The sequence below is a fragment of the Mercenaria mercenaria genome, chromosome 6, assembly GCF_021730395.1.
Source record: "Mercenaria mercenaria strain notata chromosome 6, MADL_Memer_1, whole genome shotgun sequence".
NCBI lineage: Eukaryota > Metazoa > Mollusca > Bivalvia > Venerida > Veneridae > Mercenaria > Mercenaria mercenaria.
The window spans coordinates 10,755,830-10,778,249 of record NC_069366.1 but is presented as its reverse complement, the minus strand read 5'-3'; the positions used below and the strand labels follow the sequence as shown (position 1 = coordinate 10,778,249).

The window sequence follows — 22,420 nt, the reverse complement described above, 5'->3', positions numbered from 1 at the left end:
TAAGTTCAAAAGATGGTAAAAAAAAACGCCAGTTTTTATTTTCGTCATTACCTTTTTTTTCATTAAGGGCATTTTAATTCACTTTAAGCGTTTTAACGTAAATTTCATGCTCAACACTTCCGTACTATTAGCCTATCTTCATCTAAGGTTTATCTGGAGATCTGAAACTACCGTACTCCTAGAATCAGAAACTAGAAGTACGGTACCGTAAACCTAGCCACTGCCTTATGTAAAACAACTGTTTAATAGCTTATATGTAGATCGATCGGGGAGTGGACATTTTCAGCCCGAAAAAGGATTTTAAGTTAATCAACGTGATCATGAAAATTTGTATAATATATGCTAATTAAACTGAAAATACAACATTGTATCATTTATTTGTTTATTCTCGATTCCAAATAAAGATAGATAAAATTAGAGAGAGAGAGAGAGAGAGAGAGTATCTCATTGCTACAGCTACATTTACTAAGATACACCCAAGAAACACACGAACAAAGTATAATGGAAGGATTTTTTTCAGCCAGAAACAGACACCCCTCACAAATACCTCCCAAAATTAATGTTTCCTAAGCTCTTGGACAAAATATTTGTGAATAATATAGGTGCCTGTATACAAAAAATATAGTTGACTTACTAAAAACTAAATATTGCAAGATATCTGCATCTGCAAGAAGTTATTTCCGCTATTTTTATTTGTAAACAGTATTCTGATAATAAACACCATATAACTAAACATCCGAACAATACCAAAATACCAGGATTCGTATTTTAAATGCATTTTCAACACATACGTCACCTTCCTCTACTATAACATGCAACTGAAAACACATTTTATTTCATACATCGGGTTGAAAATTTGGCAAAATACTGTGTCGATTACATTTTTACATCTTCGATTTGTTCCGTAAAATCATCCAAGTTATGAAATAAAGACGAATCTATGAATAAATGGACAATAAATAAGGCCACTACAGGACCGACTTACCTGTTTATCCAAGAATCATAGGAAAAGTTAGGTGCTTGTACGCACCAGTGAGTTGAAGAGGCGACTTTTGTACCAACAATATAGGATTGATCATACACCGTGGATATTGTATGGATAAGTATCGGCTAGATCTATTTATAAACCTTAATTCTATTTTATCGTATACTGCAATAAATATAGTGTGTGGGATTCCCCAGAGCTTTCTAATTTTGGATCCAGCATATAAACTTTGAAGAAAAGTAAGGTAAGTACACTTTCATCAATTTGTACAAATATACATGTTGTTACAGGCAGAAGATATTTCTACAATTACATAAAGATGTCACTGTAAACAACTATTTCGTTGTTATTAACTAAAGAAAAGTCGTGTTATACAACGTCAACGAAAACATAAAGTAAATAAACATTCTCAGATGTGTCTGGGCTTGCAAATAGTACTTGCTAACTCACCACCGTCGGTTTCATTGTCTGTGTTTATTCGTGGAAGAGCAAGCCATTGTTTTCATTGTCAAAAGATAGAATTGATTATTTCATAAATTTAATGAATTTATCATTTAGCTAGCTATTTGACATTTAGCATATGACATTTGGCATTTAATATTTGGCATTTGGTAGGTAGCTTTTAGCATTAAGTAATTGGAATTTAGCATATAATATCTGGCATTTAGTTTAAACAGTATTTATTAGATATATCATGTACATAAATATATACAGTAACATTTACAATCAAAATGATGTAAAGGATCTGAAAACAAGTTTTCAGCGAAAACTTATATTAATTCATTTCCTTTAGCATTTTGGTAGCCATACTCATTTGGCTTATCAGGATGACTTATTTTATGATCTGATATTTTTTGGTTGTCATCCCTCTAACGACGGAGACAGCGACAGTCAAAAGTTATCACGCTGTTCCGAAACGTTCTATTATTTGGACTAGCATTTTGGCAATGGTGCACCCTTCCATACATACCGGCCTTCCATAGATATCAAAATATTTTCTAAACTGGCGGATTTTACTGCATGACTTGAACTAGAATCAGAACCTTCAGAGGTCAGAGACCAAGTTGACATGCCGTTGTATATCGTAGTTTTGTTAGTTTTTGTACATAAGAATGTTATGCGTCACAATTCAGAGAGTTTCTTTAACAGAAGTTTTACCTTCGACACAATGTTTTAGATCGCTAACTTTGAATCACTTGCCCGTCGCTGATGTAACTTCGAAAGCTTCCTTCCGGTACAGAATTCTTTTATATGAGGAAACCATCCAACTGGCTTTCGGAAGGTCGGTGGTTCTTTCCAAGCTTTCTGTCAATGCCTGAAATGAACGTTTAGTCTAAAACAAAAAAAAATATGTTCTTGATTAATTAACAGTAATACACATTCGCGATCTCATTATACTAAGTTTTGAAATATTCTTAGATACACTGGAATATTCTGAGACGCACTAAGAGATAAAACTTTGTGTTATTATTTCTTAAAGAAATATTTCAAAGGACCAAGTGATTTTTATCGGAAAGACAGATCCCGTCGTTGTTAAAGTCGATATTAACTAGAGAAATTACCACGAAAATAATAAACAGATATATGTAATAAAACAAAATTCTTCCAGACCAGGTTATACTAAAATGTACAGGAAATTGTTCCAACTTATGTCTGTCTTATGGAATATAGGGTCGGAAAATATGAGTCTTGTAATTTAAAACATTCGTTATGGGGGAAAGGACCACGCGCCTAAGTACAAGCATAAATTAGAGCAACACTGAATTAAACACTTAAACAAAATAAAAGCAGACTCGTTTAAATTGAGTTTAATCATATGAGGTCAGGACGTGTGCAACATTACACTTCATTATGATATTATTATTGTTTCTTTGAGATGAATGCATTGCATTAAAAAACCTCAAACTATGAAACGTTTGGCCACAAATTAATGAGGGAAAATGGCTTTCTATAAAACTTCAAGATAGTTTTAATTAGTGTTTTAAGTAAATTCAGTAAAGAGAGATATTTTAGTAAATTTCATCTATCTTTGTGCGCAGATTAAACAAATAGAGTTATAACAAATCAACTTAATTTGATACAAGGAGATTACTATCAATAAGGACCGGTTAGATATTTGTACTATGACATTTGTGTACACTCAATCGATATATATTTCTCTTATCGGCAGACGAAATCTATAAATTGAATAAAGATTTTGTTAAATCAATACCGGGTCATGGTTTGATATATAGGCCTATATCAGTTCATTTGTTTAAACCCAAAAACAACGTGAATACAACTGTCATAAATCATAATAGATTTTTATTCATTGACAAGTTGATATTTTACGAGTATAATAGAAACTAACTTTAAAAGTACGGAAGCACAGAGGGGACGGGTGAGGTAATATTGTGTGTGCGTGTAAAAAAAAAAAAAAAAAAAAAAAAAAAAAACCAGAAATATGTAACATTGCACGCCGTTTGTTTTTTAGTTCGTTGGACGGTATACATGCAAGTGGAAACACAGAAATAAAACAAATCGCGTGTCAATGTCATGATGGGAACGAGAAATATGAAATTAAATACCGGATGCTCTTTAGAAAACAGTAGCACATACTGTGAAGAAACGAATTTAAAGTATCTTGTACTTGCGGAAATCTCACAGTATATAACACAAGTTAAAGCATAAGAGCATAGAGCAAAAGTAAGATAAAGTAAAATAACTTTGCTAGGATTTATTACGATTTTAATACTTCACAAAATTCTGTTGTTGTTTTCTTACAGATGAGTGTGCGAGTTTCAGAGTATTCTCACGTTCTGAGCACGTGGGAAGTTTATCCCCGTGTGCATTATTTCCAGAAACGCTTAAGAGATCTCTTCAAAAGATTTGGCAACATAACAAGTATGTTCAGATTTTCTGTTCTTATTTGTAATAGATAGAGGGTTAATTCTCAAAAACTGAAATTTGGCAGCCCAAGGGCAACCGGTTTATTTGGGCATGTTGTCAACATGATGCACCTTTATAACTGCGTTGAGCATAAACCGGTCATAAATCAAGTCTGCAATCATTTGACCGGTTTGCATTTCAGACTTTTAAAGAGTTACATATTTTTATTAGTATTATTATTATATACCACCTTTATATAGTACTCTTTTCGTATAAAAATACGTTCAAAAGTGCTTTACATAAAATTTTTTATATAATGTTCAATAAATAAACGGTAATTGAACTATTATATAAGAACTTAAAATACATTACGGTAATAAGATACTAAGCACTTTAAATTGAAGGTTGGCAGATCAAAATATGAAACAAAAATACAATACCGTAAATACGAAAGACGTTAACTGACTTATCAAAGACGCAGGTCAGAGTAGAATAGAACAGAAGATATCTTACATTTTGAACAGACAAAATAGACCGGTATGAGGTCTGCGAAATGCATCACAGCATGCAAACCGTCCCAGATGATTGGGTCAATCCCTACCTAAACGGTCCGGAGAACATCCACGATACATCCCTCAGAAAAAACAACGCTAAAATTGGAGTTCTTAATTAAATTAATTGATTGTCCGGCAAAGTACTTACATTATTAATCGTGTAATCAGTGAGATTAGTTCCCAAAGACTTGTATGAAATAATGCGTCTTTAGAGCTTTTTTTGAAACTTTGCAAGGTCTTGCACTCTCTTATGCTGGATGGGAGGGAATTCCATAACCTCGCAGCTGCTGTCTGAAAGCTCCTGTCACCAAATCGCATTGTTCGACATTTGGGCACCACTAGTTTTAATGCATTATTCTGCGATCTCAGATTTCTGGATGGTGTATATATTTCTAACATGTTCACTACATAAGCTTGTGATTGATCTTTGAGTGCTTTATATGTATGTGTTATAATTTTGTATTCTACCCTGCACTGCACAGGAAGCAAATGGAGTTCACGCAGCACAGTCGTTATATGGCCGTATATGGATAATCTGGTTATGATTCTAGCTGCCTAGTTTTGGACATATTGCAGTTTGTTCATTGACTGTTTTGGAATTCCATATAGAAGAGAGTTGCAATAATCCAAACGTGATGTAACAAGAGGGTTGATTAGAGATTTGGTTGCGTTTGCGGTTATATATTGTCTAACTAATTTGCCGCACACTATTCACATGTTGCTCTATCCGCATGTTCGAATCCATGAAAGCACCGAGGTTCCTGACATTGCCTGATTGTTTGATTTCAGAGCCGTCCACTTTCACAGATATGTTTGAAACAGATTGTGTCTTGTGTTCAGGTGAAAATATGATTAATTCTGTTTTTTCAGCATTGAGTTTCAACATGTTAGTATTCATCCAACTTACTATATCCTTTAAACAACGTTCAACGCGATGAATGGTCTCTTCAATAGACATTTTGTTTATTGATATAACAGCGAATCGTCCGCATAGAAATGTTTGTTAAGTCCGTGCTTTCTGCAGATAGCTCCGACTGGTTTTATGTATATTGTGTAATTCTTTGGCCTCAGGACAGACCCTTTGGGTACACTGTTCTTCATTAGCACTGGTTGTGATAGCTCGCCATCTATGCATACGGTCTGGTAGCGGTCACTAAGGTATGACATCATCCATGCGAGTGGCTTGCCTGTAATACCAAAGTGACGTTCAAGGCGATGAATCAACGTCCCGTGGCAAATAGTGTCAAATGCTGCAGAGAGATCAAGCATCACAAGAATAGTCACTTTGTTCTTATCCAACGATTGAAGAATGTCATTTTGGACTTTTAATAGGGCGGTTTCGGTTGAGTGGAATTTCTTATAAGCAGATTGATTAACTTCATGGAGTTCATTGTTCCTCAGATGATTTTCAGTTCGAACATCTACCACTTTTTTTTAAAGATTTTAGACAGAAACAGCAGGTTTGACACAGGTCTGTAGTTTTTTAGGACATTAGAATCTAGGCTTGGCTTTTTAGAAGAGGTCTTATTCGTGAATGTTTGAACGCTTTATGCACATACGCAGCATCTAGAGATGCATTTATAATATTTAATTTACTTCTTTGGAGATAGGTGGCAATGTTTAATGATATAATATGGAGTGTTTGCTGTGTGTTAAGGTCGTAATAACTTGTTTTCAAATGTAATCAAGACGCCAATCCCAGTTGCATATATCTATAGTCCTAGAAATTTAACTTCTTCGGTAACAAATCAGCTCGCGCGCGCTCAGCACAAAGAGAGAGCGCAGATCTACGGATCGCGGGACCATGAGTTCAGTTTGATAAAAGACATTGTGTCTGAAATCATTCCACCTCTGATTCATGTAGGGAAGGTGGCAGTTACTTGTAGAGAACAGTTTTGTACTGGTACAGAATACAGAAACTGTTGGTTAGGTTAACTTCCAGTCGTTACATAACTGAAATGCTGTAAATTCACAATAAACAAATGATAGGCAACAAGTAGTTTAGTCATAATCTCAGCGATAAAAGTATATGAATAAATCTGCAACCTGAGGTAGGAATGTTAAGTGTTTGTACATTATTTCGAAGGTCACGTTTCGAGATATTTTCGAAACTAAAATATTTTTACTTTTCGGCATCACAGGGTTTAACAGTTTTGTAAGAAGATCTTAAGGATGTATTGTTAGTATGCTGATATGTTTAGGACACGCACTTTTTTTTCAGATTAAATCATCTCGAGCGCCCAACATAATATCGTGCGTTCAAAATAAGATCTCGCACGGTCGAGATATAATGTTGTGTTCTCGAAATAATATGTCGTACACCCGAGAACAGATGCCGTGCGATCAAGATTAGATGTTGTGCGACTGATATAGTATTGTCCAGCGGTCAACTATTGAAGGCATAAACTGCATTGGCATGATAATTATTAGTCTTTTTTATAATTATAATCATTATAATTATAAATATATGAGCTTTTTCCAATATCCTCGGTAAAAATCATAATTTGATATGTAGATAAAGCAGTTTGTTGTGTACATTTATTATTTTGTCATTCACTAGTTTGTGCGGTACAATTTATAATTTGTTATGTAGGTAAAACAGTTTGTTATGTTAGTTTGTCCGGTACATATCTTAGCTTAGTTTAAACATATTTTATTGCTCATTCAATATTTTAAAGCATATATAACAATTTTACAAATACAAACAAATAAGCAAATGAGTCGGGCCACAAGCTCTTACAGCATCAGATGACGGCTCTCCCCTATAAACACTGGGTAACGAGAAGATTTGGGGACGATTGGGGGATCAATCCCTATATTTATGGCGGTGCAATATCTAATACTTACCTGTATAAATAAACCGCATAATGAATTGTTTGACGAATTTTGTACACGACGAATTGTTATATCCGCATGACAAATTGATAAGTGGACATGAAAAGTCATAATTTGTACCGAATATATTGTGAAATGTACTTGGCAAACTCTTAATTGGACAGCACAAACTACTGAATGCACAACACAAACTAGTAAATGTAAATAACAAACAGCTTAATCTACATAACAAATTATCATTTGTACCGGATATATTGGAAATTCTAACACGACCAGCAAATAACCTACATACATGTAGAGCAAAATCTATCTCGGGCTATTCTGCAATAAACCACTCGCGTGCAATGACGTCGTCTGATCCAGGTGCGTAGTGCGGTCGTAAAATGTAGTTACCATTTTTTCTAACACTGTTGATGCTAGTATGGAATTATGATGGCTAGTAGAAATGTACAGGACAAACTGTTTTATCTACGTCCAGTTGGTCCCTTGATTAACATGGACTTATCTGTTTTTGAGGCAGTGACAAAGAAGCTAAGACCATAAGTATTATGTTTAATACAGATTTCAAAACTCATTTTGAACCGTTTTAATCGTGAACTACTGGAATATTTTCTAGTTTTTGAAGTTACAGCAAAAAAAATGTAGACCACATTTATAATGTTTAATACAGATTTCAATACCCATCTTCTTCTTTGTTTTGAAGCATCAGAAAAGACATTTGGAACACATGTTTATTTTTAATATATCTTGAATACGTTTTTACCATGACCTACTCACCTAGATTTTGTGACCGAACAAGAGGCTTATGATGGTTCTAGAACTATCAGTTGACTTTTACAGCACACATGTGGAGGACTTGCGGTTATATCTTTTGACAAATCAGTTAGTGTGAATAGTCTTTTTAGTATTAAGGTTCAATGGAGAATCATTATCTATACATTTTTTTGATAATACATTAAGAGGAAATAAGCCACGACCAGGGCATACCTGACTTGTAATATATAAATATGCTACTAACAAGTTTGATAGAGGGATTGGCAATTTTCTTGTAGATGTTCTAAAATCGGAAAAGGAAATTAAGACAAGAATGAAACATACAGCAAAAAAAAAAATAAAAAAAAATCAAGTATGAACTTGATAGTTTATGCGTGCGAGAACCTTTAATTTAAAATAGAGCTCTGTAAAACTATTTTTATTGTTTTGTCAAAACAATATGGCTCTCACGATTTGTCATGTGACCATTGTTTTGAAATTGATAATTGCATAATTGTATTTGATTTGTTAATAACATGACCGATAATGGGCACACTTTTATGCAAATTTATCTAGCATTAAATCCAGATGATCGATCTAGCACAATCGTTGCACTGGCCTCTTGTTAAAAACATTCGTACATTATTATAGCTTGAAATGTAGTATCCATTTTTAGCTTGAATATTCAAAGAATAACTAGAGCTATTGGACTCGCACGTACGTCCGCGTCCGCGTCCCGATTTGGTTAAGTTTTTGTATGTAAGCTGGTATCTCAATAACCACTTGTTGGGATGGATGGAAACTTCACATACTTATTCACTGTTATGAAAGGACTTACATTGCACAGGTTCAATCAACCTATTTTTCTTTTACAAAATTATGCCCATTTTTCGACTACGAAATGTTTGGTTAAGGTTTTTCATGTAAGCTGGTATCTCAGTTCTAACTAATGGGAATGGAATGAACCTTCACACACTTGTTCACTGTCCTGATGTGACACGCAGTGCATAGATTCAATAACTCTACTTTGTATTTTTACAAAATTATGCCCCTTTTTGAACTCAGCAGATTTTGGTTAAGTTTTGTATGTAAGCTGGTCTCTCAGTATCTACTAATGGGAATGGATTGAAACTTCACAACATGTCCTCTGTCGTCATGAGCTGATAAGCGCTGTGCAGGTTCCATAACCCTGTTTTGCAGTTTTACAAAATTATGCCCCATTTTTCAACTTTTGTATTCATTCATTTGACTAGGCTGATGAATAGTCGAGCGTTGTTATCCTCCGACAGCTCTTGTTCTATTGATAGTCTGTTAAAAATTAGACAGATTTAAAATTAACCAGGACATTTGATCATATATAGCGGTCCAGTAACAGCAATAGTATGGATTTATTTTAGAAGTTTACTTTGCAAAACTAGATGGTTGTGTTTGAAAGAAAAACATTTATTTAGGAGCTAGCATCGTCTACATTACACTTAACCCCTCCTTTCCTTGGATACGTTATAGCAGTTATTCTTACTAATATTTCCACTCATTTGAAAAATAATCCACATAAGGCAGGTTCGTCATAGAAGAGACATGCTTGTGAGTCTATTAAAAAGTTGTACTTCGGATCTTAAAATGTCTTTTTAACCCGAACCTTCAGTACGCATACAGTTAATATAAAGTATTCAGAACAAGGGGCTATGACGTTGTGGCTATGCTTTATGAAAGTAGGTCATGCTACTGTTTAAGTGAATGCATTTAGGCCTAAACGGCAATTTTGAGATGATAAGACTAACATAACACATTTAGGCCTAAACGGCAATTTTGAGATGTTAAGACTAACATAACATATAAATTTGCAAGCATTATGTTTTTGTCTTTAAATGTGTATAACTAAAGATATTTTTCAGATAAGGGGCCATACTCGAAGCTCTTCAGAAATCTAGACCTGATAAATGAGCTTGAGGATTTGTGCAGTGATTTCGAGAATTCACTCCAGGTGGTTGTCATTGGTAAGGACAACCTTGGGTTGAATGATATCATCATTACTGCAGAACCGCTACAGCGAAAGGCAGATGAGGTATTATTGACAAAAACCGGAGCTAACTTTCCTGGAATGACAGTAGTTATATGTTATGCAAAGATACATGATACCGACAGAGAAGGATTTGAGGTAAGTTTTGAGTTTTGTTAAGCGTGTTCTATAAGGTCTGACGTATCAGTTTGACAAACAACAAAGGGAAGCACAACGGTATGGTGCTTCTGATTGCAATCGAGTTGATACTTCATTTAGACGCACAAGAGCAAATACCTTTTTCGGAAGAACATCTAGCTCAATGAGCATATAGGAATCTGTCTGTATACACAGAAGGTACTTTAATTATATAATTATAATTTATACCAAGTTTGACATTTTATAAGAGGGAAGGCTAAGGCAAATCGAACGTGGCATAAAAGTTCTAAGTGTTATACAGTCCTTAAAGACACATCGTACAAAAACAAAAATATAACAGCATTTTATGTGTAAGGAAAGTAATGGTACATTTATCAGTTTAATCACTAGCAGACAACTTGTTATGGAAAAACATAAGCATTAGTTGTTTTTACTAAATTTTACATTAAACATTGAAAGCGTTTGTAACGCTTTTCTCGGGGTGTAAATGGCTTAATTATCAATATCAGTACTTAGTGATCGTTAAATATATATTCCTCCGTGGTGTATTTGTAAAAAACAGCAAGAAAAGTTTTATTGCGGCGTTGGCCTGGCTTTGGTTCTTTTTATGCCCCTCTTCGAAGAAGGCGTTGTATATTGTTTTGCAGATGCCAGGATGATAATTAGGCTTGAGCCTAGGATCATGACAGTTGATAGACAGCTTAGTCATAACCAACAGATGAACCCTATTGATTTGAGTTCAGAAAGTCAAAGGTCAAGGTCGCAGTGACCCGGAACAGTTAAACGGTTTTTGGATGATAACTAACGCTTGGGCCTAGGATCATGAAAGTTAAAAGGGAGGTTGGTCATTACCAGCAGATGATCCCTATTGATTTTGAGATGGTTTCCTAAAATAAAAATCAAGAACGCTTGGACCTAGGATCATGATAGTTAATAGGGAGGTTAAACATGACCAGCAAATGGCCCCTGTTGACATTGAGGCCAGTAGGTCAAAGGTAAAGGACACCGTGACCCGGAACAGTTAAACAATTTCTTGACCGTAAGGTGAGAACGCCGGAATACTTTACGGTTCCCCGATGATAACTCAAGAACGTTTGGCCCTTGGGTCATGAAAGTAAATGGGGAGGTTGGTGATGACCAGCAGATGTTTTAGGTCAGTAGGTCAAATGTCAAGGTCACAGTGACCCGTAACAGGCCTACGATCATGACAGTTAATAGGGAGATTAGTCATAACCAGCAGATGAACTTTATTGATTTTGAGGTCAGTGAATAAAAGGTCAATGTCAAAGTGACCCGGGACAGTTAAACAGTTTCTGAATGATAACTAAAGAATGATTTGGCCTAAGATCATAAAAACTGATAGGTAGGTTGGTCGTGACAAGCAGATGACCATATTGATTTTGAGGCCAGAAGGCCAAAGGTCAAGGTCACATCCGGAACAGTTAAACCGTTTCCGGACGATAACTTGAGGAGGCTTGGGCCTATGATCATAAAAATGAGCGTGTGGTTGATCGTTAAAAGCAGATGAACCTATTGATTTTTATTTATTTCCAGAACGCAATGGAGACGGTTGATCATTTCATGTCTAACATGAATAAAAAGAAGCCTAGTTTAGTGAATGATATGTTCATTGTATGTGAAACAAGTGCAACGAAACTGGTAAACAAAGCCGAACAGTTCTGCAATGATATCCTGTCAAGCGTAAAAAAATGCTATGATGTCAAGCTATCCTCGGAAAGAGTCTTATTAGGACTTGATGGACTTGGTGGCCAATTGCTCAGCAGCAAGATATCTGTAATGATAGAAACAAAAATCGTCCTTGGATTGATAAAGGCCGATGCCCACTTGCAAAAATTTGTTAGAGAAAAAAGTCGTAATAAGGCTGGCGCTTTTGATGTATTAGAAACAGAACAGTATTTATGTGCAGTACAAGGATTTTTGAAAAATGGATTGGGATTTGTAGACATGCTAGAGAACAAAGAAAGCGATCCATTTATTGAAATTCTTCTTGACAACCTCACACGCGTTCTTAGATGTGCGATTCTAGACCCGTTGTCTTCGAAATATAACATGTCACAGGATGCTTGCAACCGACTCGCCCAGGAGATGAACCTTGAAGATGCGCTTAGAAAGAGCATTTCAAAAAACACGCGCTACCATCTTAGTAAACTAGAACAGCATTGTCGAGATATGGTTAAAGCGACGAAAGAGAAAAACAAGTGGTACAAGTTTCCTTGCAGGAACTTTATGTTTATCGTATATCCTTTACGGGACGATATTAGGAAAGCAGTTCTTCTCTTCGAAGAAAGTCTAAGCTCTGTCCAGCGTAGTGCAGCTGTAATGAAAAAGATGATGTTTGAGATCGACGGATATATTCGACAATCAATAGTTGAGCCGAAAAATATTAAGAGGGGAGAGAAAAAGGCGACAATTTCGGAGACATTGCGGCGGAAACTATTAAAGTATGTTTATTTCAATTACTATGTTTTTCAATTTATTTTTACAAATGTCATTAGATGACACATTTAAGGTGAGAGATCATGCTATTGGGAATAGAAATGGTCAGTAATTAACAGATATATCATTCGTCATTCCGAATCTCGTAAATTATGTTGCAAAAAACCGCTATAGAATAATTACTAACGATAACGGTAAACGTTATTTCGGCTGTTTTGTTGTATAAACTTGTGATAATGCGCGTGTTCATCCCTTGATTGTCGAAACCCAGATTAAATGGCTGACTTGTAGAACCAAATTAAAAAATTTTCCCGATGTTTCCTTCAGATGTTTCCAGAAATACATCATACATTTCCTGAACATCAAACTTCTCTCAAAAGAAATAAACATTCCTTATCATTAGTTCTCCTGAGCACAAAGAGATCAAGTGGAGCTATAATGATCACCTTGTGCCCGTCTACTTTAATGAAATTGGTCTGAATGTGCCGTTCAATAAAATATTTGGCGTGTTTGATAACTAGGTAGCTATGTTGAAAATGTTATAGAAAAGAAAAAGAACGATTAAAACTCTTAAGGCCTTTTTTTCTTACTAATCATCATGCAACTTTGTTACAATGTTTGCCTTTATAAAACCTCGAAAAAGGTCGTCTGATCACAAAAAGTATGTCATTGGGAAAAATCATATAAAACCTTGTTAATAATTTAAATCACAAATTCTTCTTGCGTACGTGCGTCCGTGCGTCCGTCCGTGCGTAAACTTTCCCTTGTGACATCTCTAGAGGTCACAGTTTTCATGAGTAGGTCTAAAAATAGAAAAACCTTGTGACCTCTCTAGAGGCCATATTTGTCATGAGATCTTCATGAAAATTGGTCAGAATGTTTACCTTGATGAAATCTAGGTCAAGTTTGAAACTGGGTCACGTGGGGTCAATAACTAGGTCAGTAGGTCTAAAAATAGAAAAACCTTGTGACCTCTCTAGAGGCCATATTTCTCAATGAATCTTCATTAAAATTGGTCAGAATGTTAACCTTGATGATATCTAGGTCAAGTTTGAAACTGGGTCACGTGCGGTCAAAAACTAGGTCAGTAGGTCTAAAAATAGAAAAACCTTGTGACCTCGCTAGAGGCCATATTTCTCAATGGATCTTCATGAAAATTGGTCAGAATGTTCATCTTGATGATATCTAGGTCAAGTTTGAAACTGGGTCACGTGCGGTTAAAAACTAGGTCAGTAGGTATGAAAATAGAAAAACTTTGTGACCTCTCTAGAGGCCAAATTTTTCATGGGATCTTTATTAAAATTGGTCAGAATGTTCACCTTGATAATATCTAGGTCAAGTTTGAAACTGGATTACGTGCGGTCAATAACTAGGTCAGTAGATCTAAAAATAGAAAAACCTTGTGACCTCTCTAGAGGCCATAAATTTCACAAGATCTTCATGAAAACTGGTCAGAACGTTTACCTTGATGATATCTAGGTCAAGTTTGAAACTGGGTCACGTGCCGTCAAAAACTAGGTCAGTAGGTCAAATAATAGAAAAACCGTGTGACCTCTCTAAAGGCCATATTTTTCATGAGATCTTCATGAAAATTGGTCTGAATGTTCATCTTGATGATATCTAGGTCAGGTTCGAAACTGGGTCACGTGCGGCCAAAAAGTAGGTCAGTAGGTCTAAAAATAGAAAAACCTTGTGACCTCTCTAGACGCCATATTTTTCATGAGATCTTCATGAAAACTGGTGAGAATGTTCACCTTGATGATATCTAGGTCAGATTCGAAAGTGGGTTACGTGCCTTCATAAACTAGGTCAGTAGATCTAAAAATAGAAAAACATTGTGACCTCTCTAGAGGCCATATTTCTCAATGGATCTTCATGAAAATTGGTGAGAGTGCTCAGCTTGATGATATCTAGGTAAAGTTCGAAACTGGGTCATGTGCGGTCAAAAACTAGGTCAGTAGGTCTAAAAATAGAAAAACCTTGTGACCTCTCTAGAGGCCATATTTTTCATGAGATCTTCATGAAATTTGGTGAGAATGTTCACCTTGATGATATCTAGGTCAAGTTAAAAAGTGGGTCACATGCCTTCAAAAACTAGGTCATTAGGTCAAATAATAGAAAAACCTTGTGACCTCTCTAGAGGTCATACTCTTCAATGGATCTTCGTGAAAATTGGTCAGAATTTTTTATTTTGATGATATCTAGGTCACATGTGCTCAAAAATTAGATCACTATGTCAAATAATAGAAATAACGACATACTCAGTTCAACACTGGGTCATGTGGGGATAGGTGAGCGACTCAGGAGCATCATGGTCCTCTTGTTATATAAAAGTGTACGTCTTCAAATGTATCTTACTGCCGTTTTAAATGACAGTATACTTGTTAGTAGTCAGAAATACTTCAAACGACATGTAGGATGCTGCACATCTATGAATTTAGGGGGGAAAAATCAGTAATTTCTCTGGACTGTGTTTACAAGCTTGTTTTTCATTCTTCAGGATTGATGGTGTTTTTGGGGTTGGTACGCTCTACGGTGGGTTAGAGATCCACATCGATAAGCAGCAGAGAAATCTTGGCAAAGTTCAAAATGATATCACAGAACTTCTGGATCAATCTAAAATGTATCGACCATATCGACTGAGGGAAGTAGTAAAGAAGCCAGCTGAGTTAGTAGGTTGGCAGTGTGAAAATGGAAGCAACATCGAAAGTCCTTCACCGAATAACGGCAGAGTTCGGAAAGGGACGTTAGGGGGCTTTGCCAATAGCAAAGACAACCAACTATATGGGCTTACATGTGCACATGTTGTTCAAGGAAATGGAAATGAGCATGATGTGTTTATAACCAATGGCTCATCAGAAAAGCACCTGTTTGCCAAAAGCAAACCTGAAATGACTGTCTGTTTTGGAAGAAGTCAACACACGTTTATTGATTTTGCAGCTGTGAAAGTTATCGATAATGTGCGCCACAAATGTATTCGGTTCCTAAAAGATGATGACGGTATTGAACGGAGGCCAACACTTACCAATGAAACCCCCAACGATCTTGTTGGACGACACGTTTACAAATATGGCGCCACAACACATTTGACCAGTGGCATCGTTTGCTCGGTGGACTACAGTGTGTTTGAAGCGCCTGATGCCAAAGATTATATTGTACTCATTGACACTTCTCCAGGCAGTGAAAATGAGTTTTACGCGAGAGAAGGAGATAGCGGTTCCATAAACTGCATGACAGACTTTGAAAACAACGACATCAAAATAGAAGCCGTTTCAATGATCAGTGCTGGTAATTTTGAATTAGAAGGGTTAGATGATTCTGTATGCTTATCATTCCTTCTGAGCAAAGGTATTGAAAACTTGAGAGAGTTTTCTGGCGGAATAGAACTCTCGATGCCTACAGAATGCCTATGATGGAGGCTAAAAAAGCAAAAGATGATACATGGTGGATACGAACAGTTTTAAAAGGGTTAGGTTACCTGTTTGTTGGTATTATATTGAAAGATAGACCAGCGTCAATAGTCTCACGACATTGGTCTCATGACTTCTTTTTAGGAATAGTCTGATAGATGTTCGCCACAAATGATCAGAAATAATCATTGCATAGACATGATTCATGTTTTTTTTTCGTTTAACTGCGTTAAAATGAGCTATAACTAACAATATGAAATCCTTTAAAACACGACTTCTGATGAAAATCGGAAAACTTTATACGCCTTTTTAAAAGACCACTTGATTGATGATTACTAAACGATGTCTGAGCATCTTTGTATGGATCTTTCTCAAAAACATAAAACACCATGTACATGAAGTGATAAATAGATGTACGGCAAACTTCTTCGTAATTCCAGCTACAGAGTCTTACATTTCTAAATTTGTTCAAATAGCTCTGTTTGATTACAAGAGCCAGAAAAGAAAAATTTAATTACTTTTTATGGTAGGAACATGTAGTAAATTAATGTTATTTTATATTAAATTTTCGCGTAAACAAGTTCAGATGTTTTGTTTGCATGTACATATCATGGCCCACCGTCTACAGACTTAAACAAACCAAGTGTGCTAATAGAGGGTATTTTGTTTTTCCCGTTTTCTGTCTCTCCATCGGCCCGTCAGTAGGCCCTTTTCAGGCCAGTCACTAGAGAATGATTGTTTTCGTAGAGGTCACACTTCATAGGACGATTGCTGTGGTAAGTACAGTGAAGCCTACTGTTTTCGATTTAGTCACAGGTCAAGGTCACATTGACGTCTAGAGTGAAACAAAAAGAAGTTTTCTCTCAAATGACTAATGAGTGACTCCCTACTTCTAGTATAGTTCAAGATATTAGGAATCATATAAAATCATATTCGCAAGAGGACTTTATCACCTTTTCCTATCCTATTATTATGTATATATATTGGAAATTTCAAACATCTTGTCGCCAGAAACTAAATGATTATTATCCACAGATGTTCTTTTCGTGACCGTTTCGAAAGAATTTTTCGAATTATCCATGTGTCAAAATATCGCCACGAGAGTTAAAAACAAACAAATTCAAACATCATCTAAAAACTGCCTGGCTGATTTCAAAGTAATTTCACAGGAATGTTCCTTTAGCGGATAAATAATGGCCACCCACCAGCGTCATGGTCTCTTCGCCCGTTATGTGTATATTGACAATTTTACAAGTCTTTTTTCAGAAACTGTTGTGCCCAAGTTAAGAATAATTTGACATATATGAGCCTACGGTGACTATCCTCCAAATTATTATGAGATAAGAAACATAATTTTGCTTGACCATATACGTCCAGAAACTTGTCAGAAACTAGCGATTACATTTAAGAATAATTTATTTAGTGTCGATTATTTATTTTAATTTTGTTTATAAAACTATAGCCACCAGACTAAGAATAGAAAATTCTTCAAGCGACATGACCGCCTAAACCGTTGATCTATTTTGAAAATATTTTTGTTACTATTTCTCGGGCGATCCTCTACAATACTATTCAGATAGGGGTTAAGCGTGGGGAATTAAAAAATATTTAGCCCCAATTGAAATTGAAATAACTTCACAAGAATGTTTTTGAGTGACATTCAACTATGATTGCTCACATCATTCTGATCTGTCAAAAGAAATGACCACCACTTTCCCCTATATGTTTAGATTGGGATATTTAATAATAGCTTCTTGTAAAAAACTCATTCAATGGATGTAACAGTTTCACAGAAATGTTCATTGGGTGAAGATCTATGAAGGATGTGCACAATAGCCCACTTTTTCAAAAGACAGTCCTGTCAGATCTAAAAATAATCGTCAAATGCTATCTCTTTTTAAATTGCTTGTTAGATTTTATTTCAAAGAAATATTCCTTTGGCAACTAAAACTGTTAAAAGCCATTTTGATTGGTCAAAAGAACATTCAACATGGGTTCAAGGAGTTGGTCTAGTTTACTCAATTGAAGTTCTCTGGGTTTTTGATGGAAATTTTCTTGCTGTGAAACTTTGTGTAGGTTCATTTAATCCTTATGTATATACTATATATCTGCCTTAACATATATCGTTTCACGCATATGTGTGTTTCAGATTTATATGTCACTTTCCTTGCGAAAATTATATCATTGTTGGCTCCACATACGTTACATAAAACGCTCGGTATTTCCATATTTTTTTCACTACTATCTTATCGCAAAACGTATACTTCATATGTCTGTATGAATAATTGAATCGTTCAAAAAGTTATGCTTTAAGTTACTTTGTTTTGGATATTTCATTCCTTTGGCGTTTCATTGTTTTACAGCCTTAAGTACTTCCACTTCATTGCGTATAAATCACTATAATTTTACTCGAACGTTATTTCGATTCCATGATCATTGCCTTCAATCAAAGTGCAGCCTTTTTCAATGCTGATTTTAGAAATTTCCAAAGATCTCTTTCATTGTGAATTTCATGGTTGCAAGTTTTAGTGTAAACGTTTGAGACGTAAGCATGCATTTACTGTTTTATCTATAAATTTCTCCAGCGCCTTAATTGCGACGTTAATTCTGTTAATGATGAGCTCTGCTAAATAGAGGCTTAAAAGGCGTGGACAGTAGCTTGCATTTCCAATACCATTTAACAAGCTCAATTAAACCGAGCCAGTTTCGTTTATGCCATGTTTGGCAGCATGTGGTTTTCCACTTTTTCTAGTTTGATGGAAATATGCAGCACTTTTAGAGAGCGGATTATGTTAGAACGTTCCGTGTTTTTGCCTGCGTCCATGCACACATACAACATTGTGCATACGTGCATTCGTTTGTTCGTGTCCGGTCAAGAACTCTAGCGTTTATGTTTAAACAGTAGAACAGCCCGAAAGTAATTTTTGAAATAATAAGATGATGTGGAGCATGCAAGATTTATTACTCTTTATTTAAGGTTAATGTCGCACTTATTGTTCAAGTACATCAAGTAAATTTATATTGATAACATATCTTAATTGTTATCAAGGCATATCAAAAGTAATAAAACAAGAATAAGAATAATTTACAAATAGGTTGGTCTACGTGTTACAACGCACCAGGATTTTATTGTTCTTATGCATTATGGTTTTGTTGCAATTGCTCTTTGGTGTGAAGTTTAGATCAAATACGAAACTTTGTCATCTTGGGTAATAATGAGGTGATGGAAACTTTGCTTTCATGACTGATGTATTTTTTCAGTGTTTTTCCGAAATGTATATCACTGAGCGACATTGCAGTATCATTACTAAAAAGCCGTATCATATTTCGTAAAATATTTTCTGGTGGGGTGTACCCTAGACAGTCTTTCAAAACTTATATTCATAATGATATACTTCACATATACGGTACTTATTTCAGAACGGTTAGCATATTTGTTTCTTGAAAATTTCGTGGGGGCGAAGATGTACCACCCATTGTAAATAAAAACAATAAAAAAGGAGAACATAACTGTTGTTTACCTTTACCTACACTTTGCAGATAGAGGGCATATAACTCAAATATTTATAAAGGAAAACAGAATTAAAAGAAATTTCAAGTCCTGCGTATCACTAAGTAAAATCAAATTATTGTCTTAACTGCGACTTGCGACAGAAATTGAAGAGGATAGAAATTTAATGATAGAAACTTCCAAGTGCCCTTGGTGGGATTTACATCTACAAAGAAATCATCATTTATGATGACCTTAATGACATTTTGGCATAGAAAGTGCCATTTTAGAAACTAGATAAAGTATGTATCCCAGACGAGTTACGACGTTAAGCCGTAACGGAATAAAAGAGGCCAAATTTTTATGAGGAAAATCCCAAGTGCTTGAAGCGTGATTCGAACTCGGGTTGCACGGGTGGAATGCCGATTCTTTAACCACTTACACTTTAACGCAGCTATCAGAGATTAGTTTTAAGCTTACAGGCTATGAGTAAGTGATCGTAACAATCAGCCCTTGTTCTTACATTTCGATTACTCATGTTGCCCTATACATTATTCCGTCCTACCTTCACTAACATTATATCTTCCCGTTACACAATAAAGTGATCGCCATCGCTACTACAAGCAGCTGTTATGTACTTTTATTTCCCCATTTTGCTTTTATTTATAATTATTTTGTATTGAATAAGCATTGTTATCTGTAAAGCTTGACCTAGTTTTGAGACACCATGCTTGTTATTTGTATAATATATAATGTTCCAAAATGTTCTACCACATTTCTGATAAACTGGGTGTTATAATAATCTTTAAAGTCTGGATTATCCTTGGTTTTCCAGAAACGTCTTTCTTGGTGATACATTAAATGTTCTGGGGCCTTCCGTGATACTTAATACAGGGAGTTGTCTGAGGACATGGTAGAACCTAGACGAAGAATAAATTGATTAGTTTTCCTATATTTCTAAACCAAACAACATAGTACTAGTTTCGACAAGCATTAAAGGATTTACATTAACATTGTGGATTTGAAAAAAATATCATTGAAGAGAAGATTTATTTTCTTTGCTTAAGTAAGTACTAAATTCAGATTTGAACTGTTGTAAAATATTTTGGAATCTATACTGATTTGACACAGATTTGATCAGGACAGGAAATAACATTTAGAAATATTTGAAATGTACTTTTTTAAATGAGTTTGTTATTGTTCATTGTTGCTTGTTTGTTTTTCTGTTAATGTTGACTGTGTATATGCATGTTAGTTTCATATTTCAGTCACCTTAACTACTCTAAATATTTAAGATTCTTTGATTGTCTACTTAATCATTGATAACATATTACTACTGTACATCATAAATGTGTATTGTGTTGTATTATATGACATTCTCATTGATATATGATATTGGTCATTGCAATCGCAGTCTCTACTACAAGTATCATACATCTTGTTGTGACAATAAATATACATATCTATTGTAAATTTATTGTTTTTGCAGTCCTTTTGCCAGTGGAGTCCAGAACGTAGAACCCTCTACCTACATATGTACATATGCTGCTGCATACAGTATGTTAGCTCTACCGAACCATTTGGTTACATAGATTTGAAACGTTTTTGAAAATACGCACAGTTATTTATTTTTCGTCTGCATTTATGGTCAAATAATATCAATCAGCAGAAAAAGCTGTATTTAGATAAGTTAATGGCTCTAATTTACTAAATATTACTCCCTAAATGTACTGTATTAAAATTTACAGTCGTCACAGTATTATAAATGTAACTCGGCAAGGCCTGTTTTAGATTACCAATGTATACTTTATTTTGAAGAAATATCCTGAAGTGACAAACTTCCTACGAGAGATTTCCACGCCACATTTGTTTGCTATAAAATCACATCAATATTACTACATTACCTGTTCAACATTTCGTGATAAGACCGGATGGTCTAGGCTATGTCTTTATAGGTGTCGACCCAATATCATTTCTCCTTCTTTGCTGTACAGTAAAAAAAGCATATTTGGACGTGAATTCTTCATATAACAGAAGTACAGCAATGGCAGCTCAGTATTGCTGAAGTATAGCACTACCACAAGTCGTTACAGACTAGAAAACATCATCCATCTGACAATGACTTTTTCCACACTTCAATGTTTATATTCACTGTCCATATTTTCACACACATCTGTAAGGTCCGTCTACTCCGGGGTACTTTTAATTCTTCCTCACAGAAATGAAGTCTTACACAAACCAGAAAGAAATCATAAATGATAAGCTCTCCAATACTAAGCAGGATAAGTAGCTCTGTTACGGGTTTGCATGTTTCTTCCCAAATATCCGTATTTTCCATAGCACACATGGATTATCATGATTCCCTACCCATTCTTCAACACCTAACCCAATGATAACTATTACAACATCTGCAAGGGAACATCTATCAGAGATATGGGATACTGAGTCAAATAAGGACAGCGATTTGGATTTTGAGGAGACGAACACAAAAAACAACCGAGGCAGCGTTAAACAACATGTAAAACAAATTGCAAATATGGAAGGTAATGGCATCTAGTCAGTACAACCTGTATCTTCGTTCATTATTTTCTAGATTAAGAAGTCTCCCTTAAATATGGAAACATAAATTTGTCGATATGGATTCCCTCCTTCCGTCAATTTCATCCGATAAACCTACCCAATACGTCTTACAAATGGAAAATCAAACATATATGAGCATCACGCCAAATTAGAAAGAAAAGTCACAAACATAGACACACGGACCACTGCTTTCCTACGTTTTGCTGCTGTTTACTATGTCAAACAATACCTTGAACCCCATTAACTAATGAAGTATGCGGAAATAGTCAGAAACATTGCAACAAGAGGACCAGGCATGGCCTCAGTATATCAATATTGAATGTTAAGATA

At 35.3% G+C, this 22,420-nt stretch overlaps 2 protein-coding genes across 2 annotated transcripts in view; both read left to right on the top strand.

Moving 5' to 3' along the window:
• Nucleotides 1–22,420, top strand: part of LOC123549678 (uncharacterized) — a 226,715-nt gene that overhangs the window by 95,194 nt on the left and 109,101 nt on the right. The gene's annotated exons all lie outside the window — the stretch shown is intronic.
• LOC123549673 (uncharacterized) lies at nt 1,195–20,983 on the top strand. The gene is made up of 5 exons (XM_045337948.2): nt 1,195–1,229; nt 3,751–3,868; nt 9,891–10,153; nt 11,708–12,615; nt 15,111–20,983. Exons 2-5 carry the CDS (start codon nt 3,751–3,753, stop codon nt 16,021–16,023), a joined length of 2,202 nt encoding a protein of 733 aa, XP_045193883.2. The 5' UTR covers nt 1,195–1,229; the 3' UTR covers nt 16,024–20,983.

What these genes read in the sequence shown, in the direction of transcription:
- LOC123549673 (XM_045337948.2), top strand. Translation starts at nt 3,751, where the DNA reads ATGAGTGTGCGAGTTTCAGAGTATTCTCACGTTCTGAGCACGTGGGAA. An exon ending in AAGATTTGGCAACATAACAA is followed by an intron (nt 3,869 to 9,890) that starts GTATGTTCAGAT and finishes GATATTTTTCAG; the next exon opens with ATAAGGGGCCATACTCGAAG. An exon ending in TTGCGGCGGAAACTATTAAA is followed by an intron (nt 12,616 to 15,110) that starts GTATGTTTATTT and finishes TTCATTCTTCAG; the next exon opens with GATTGATGGTGTTTTTGGGG.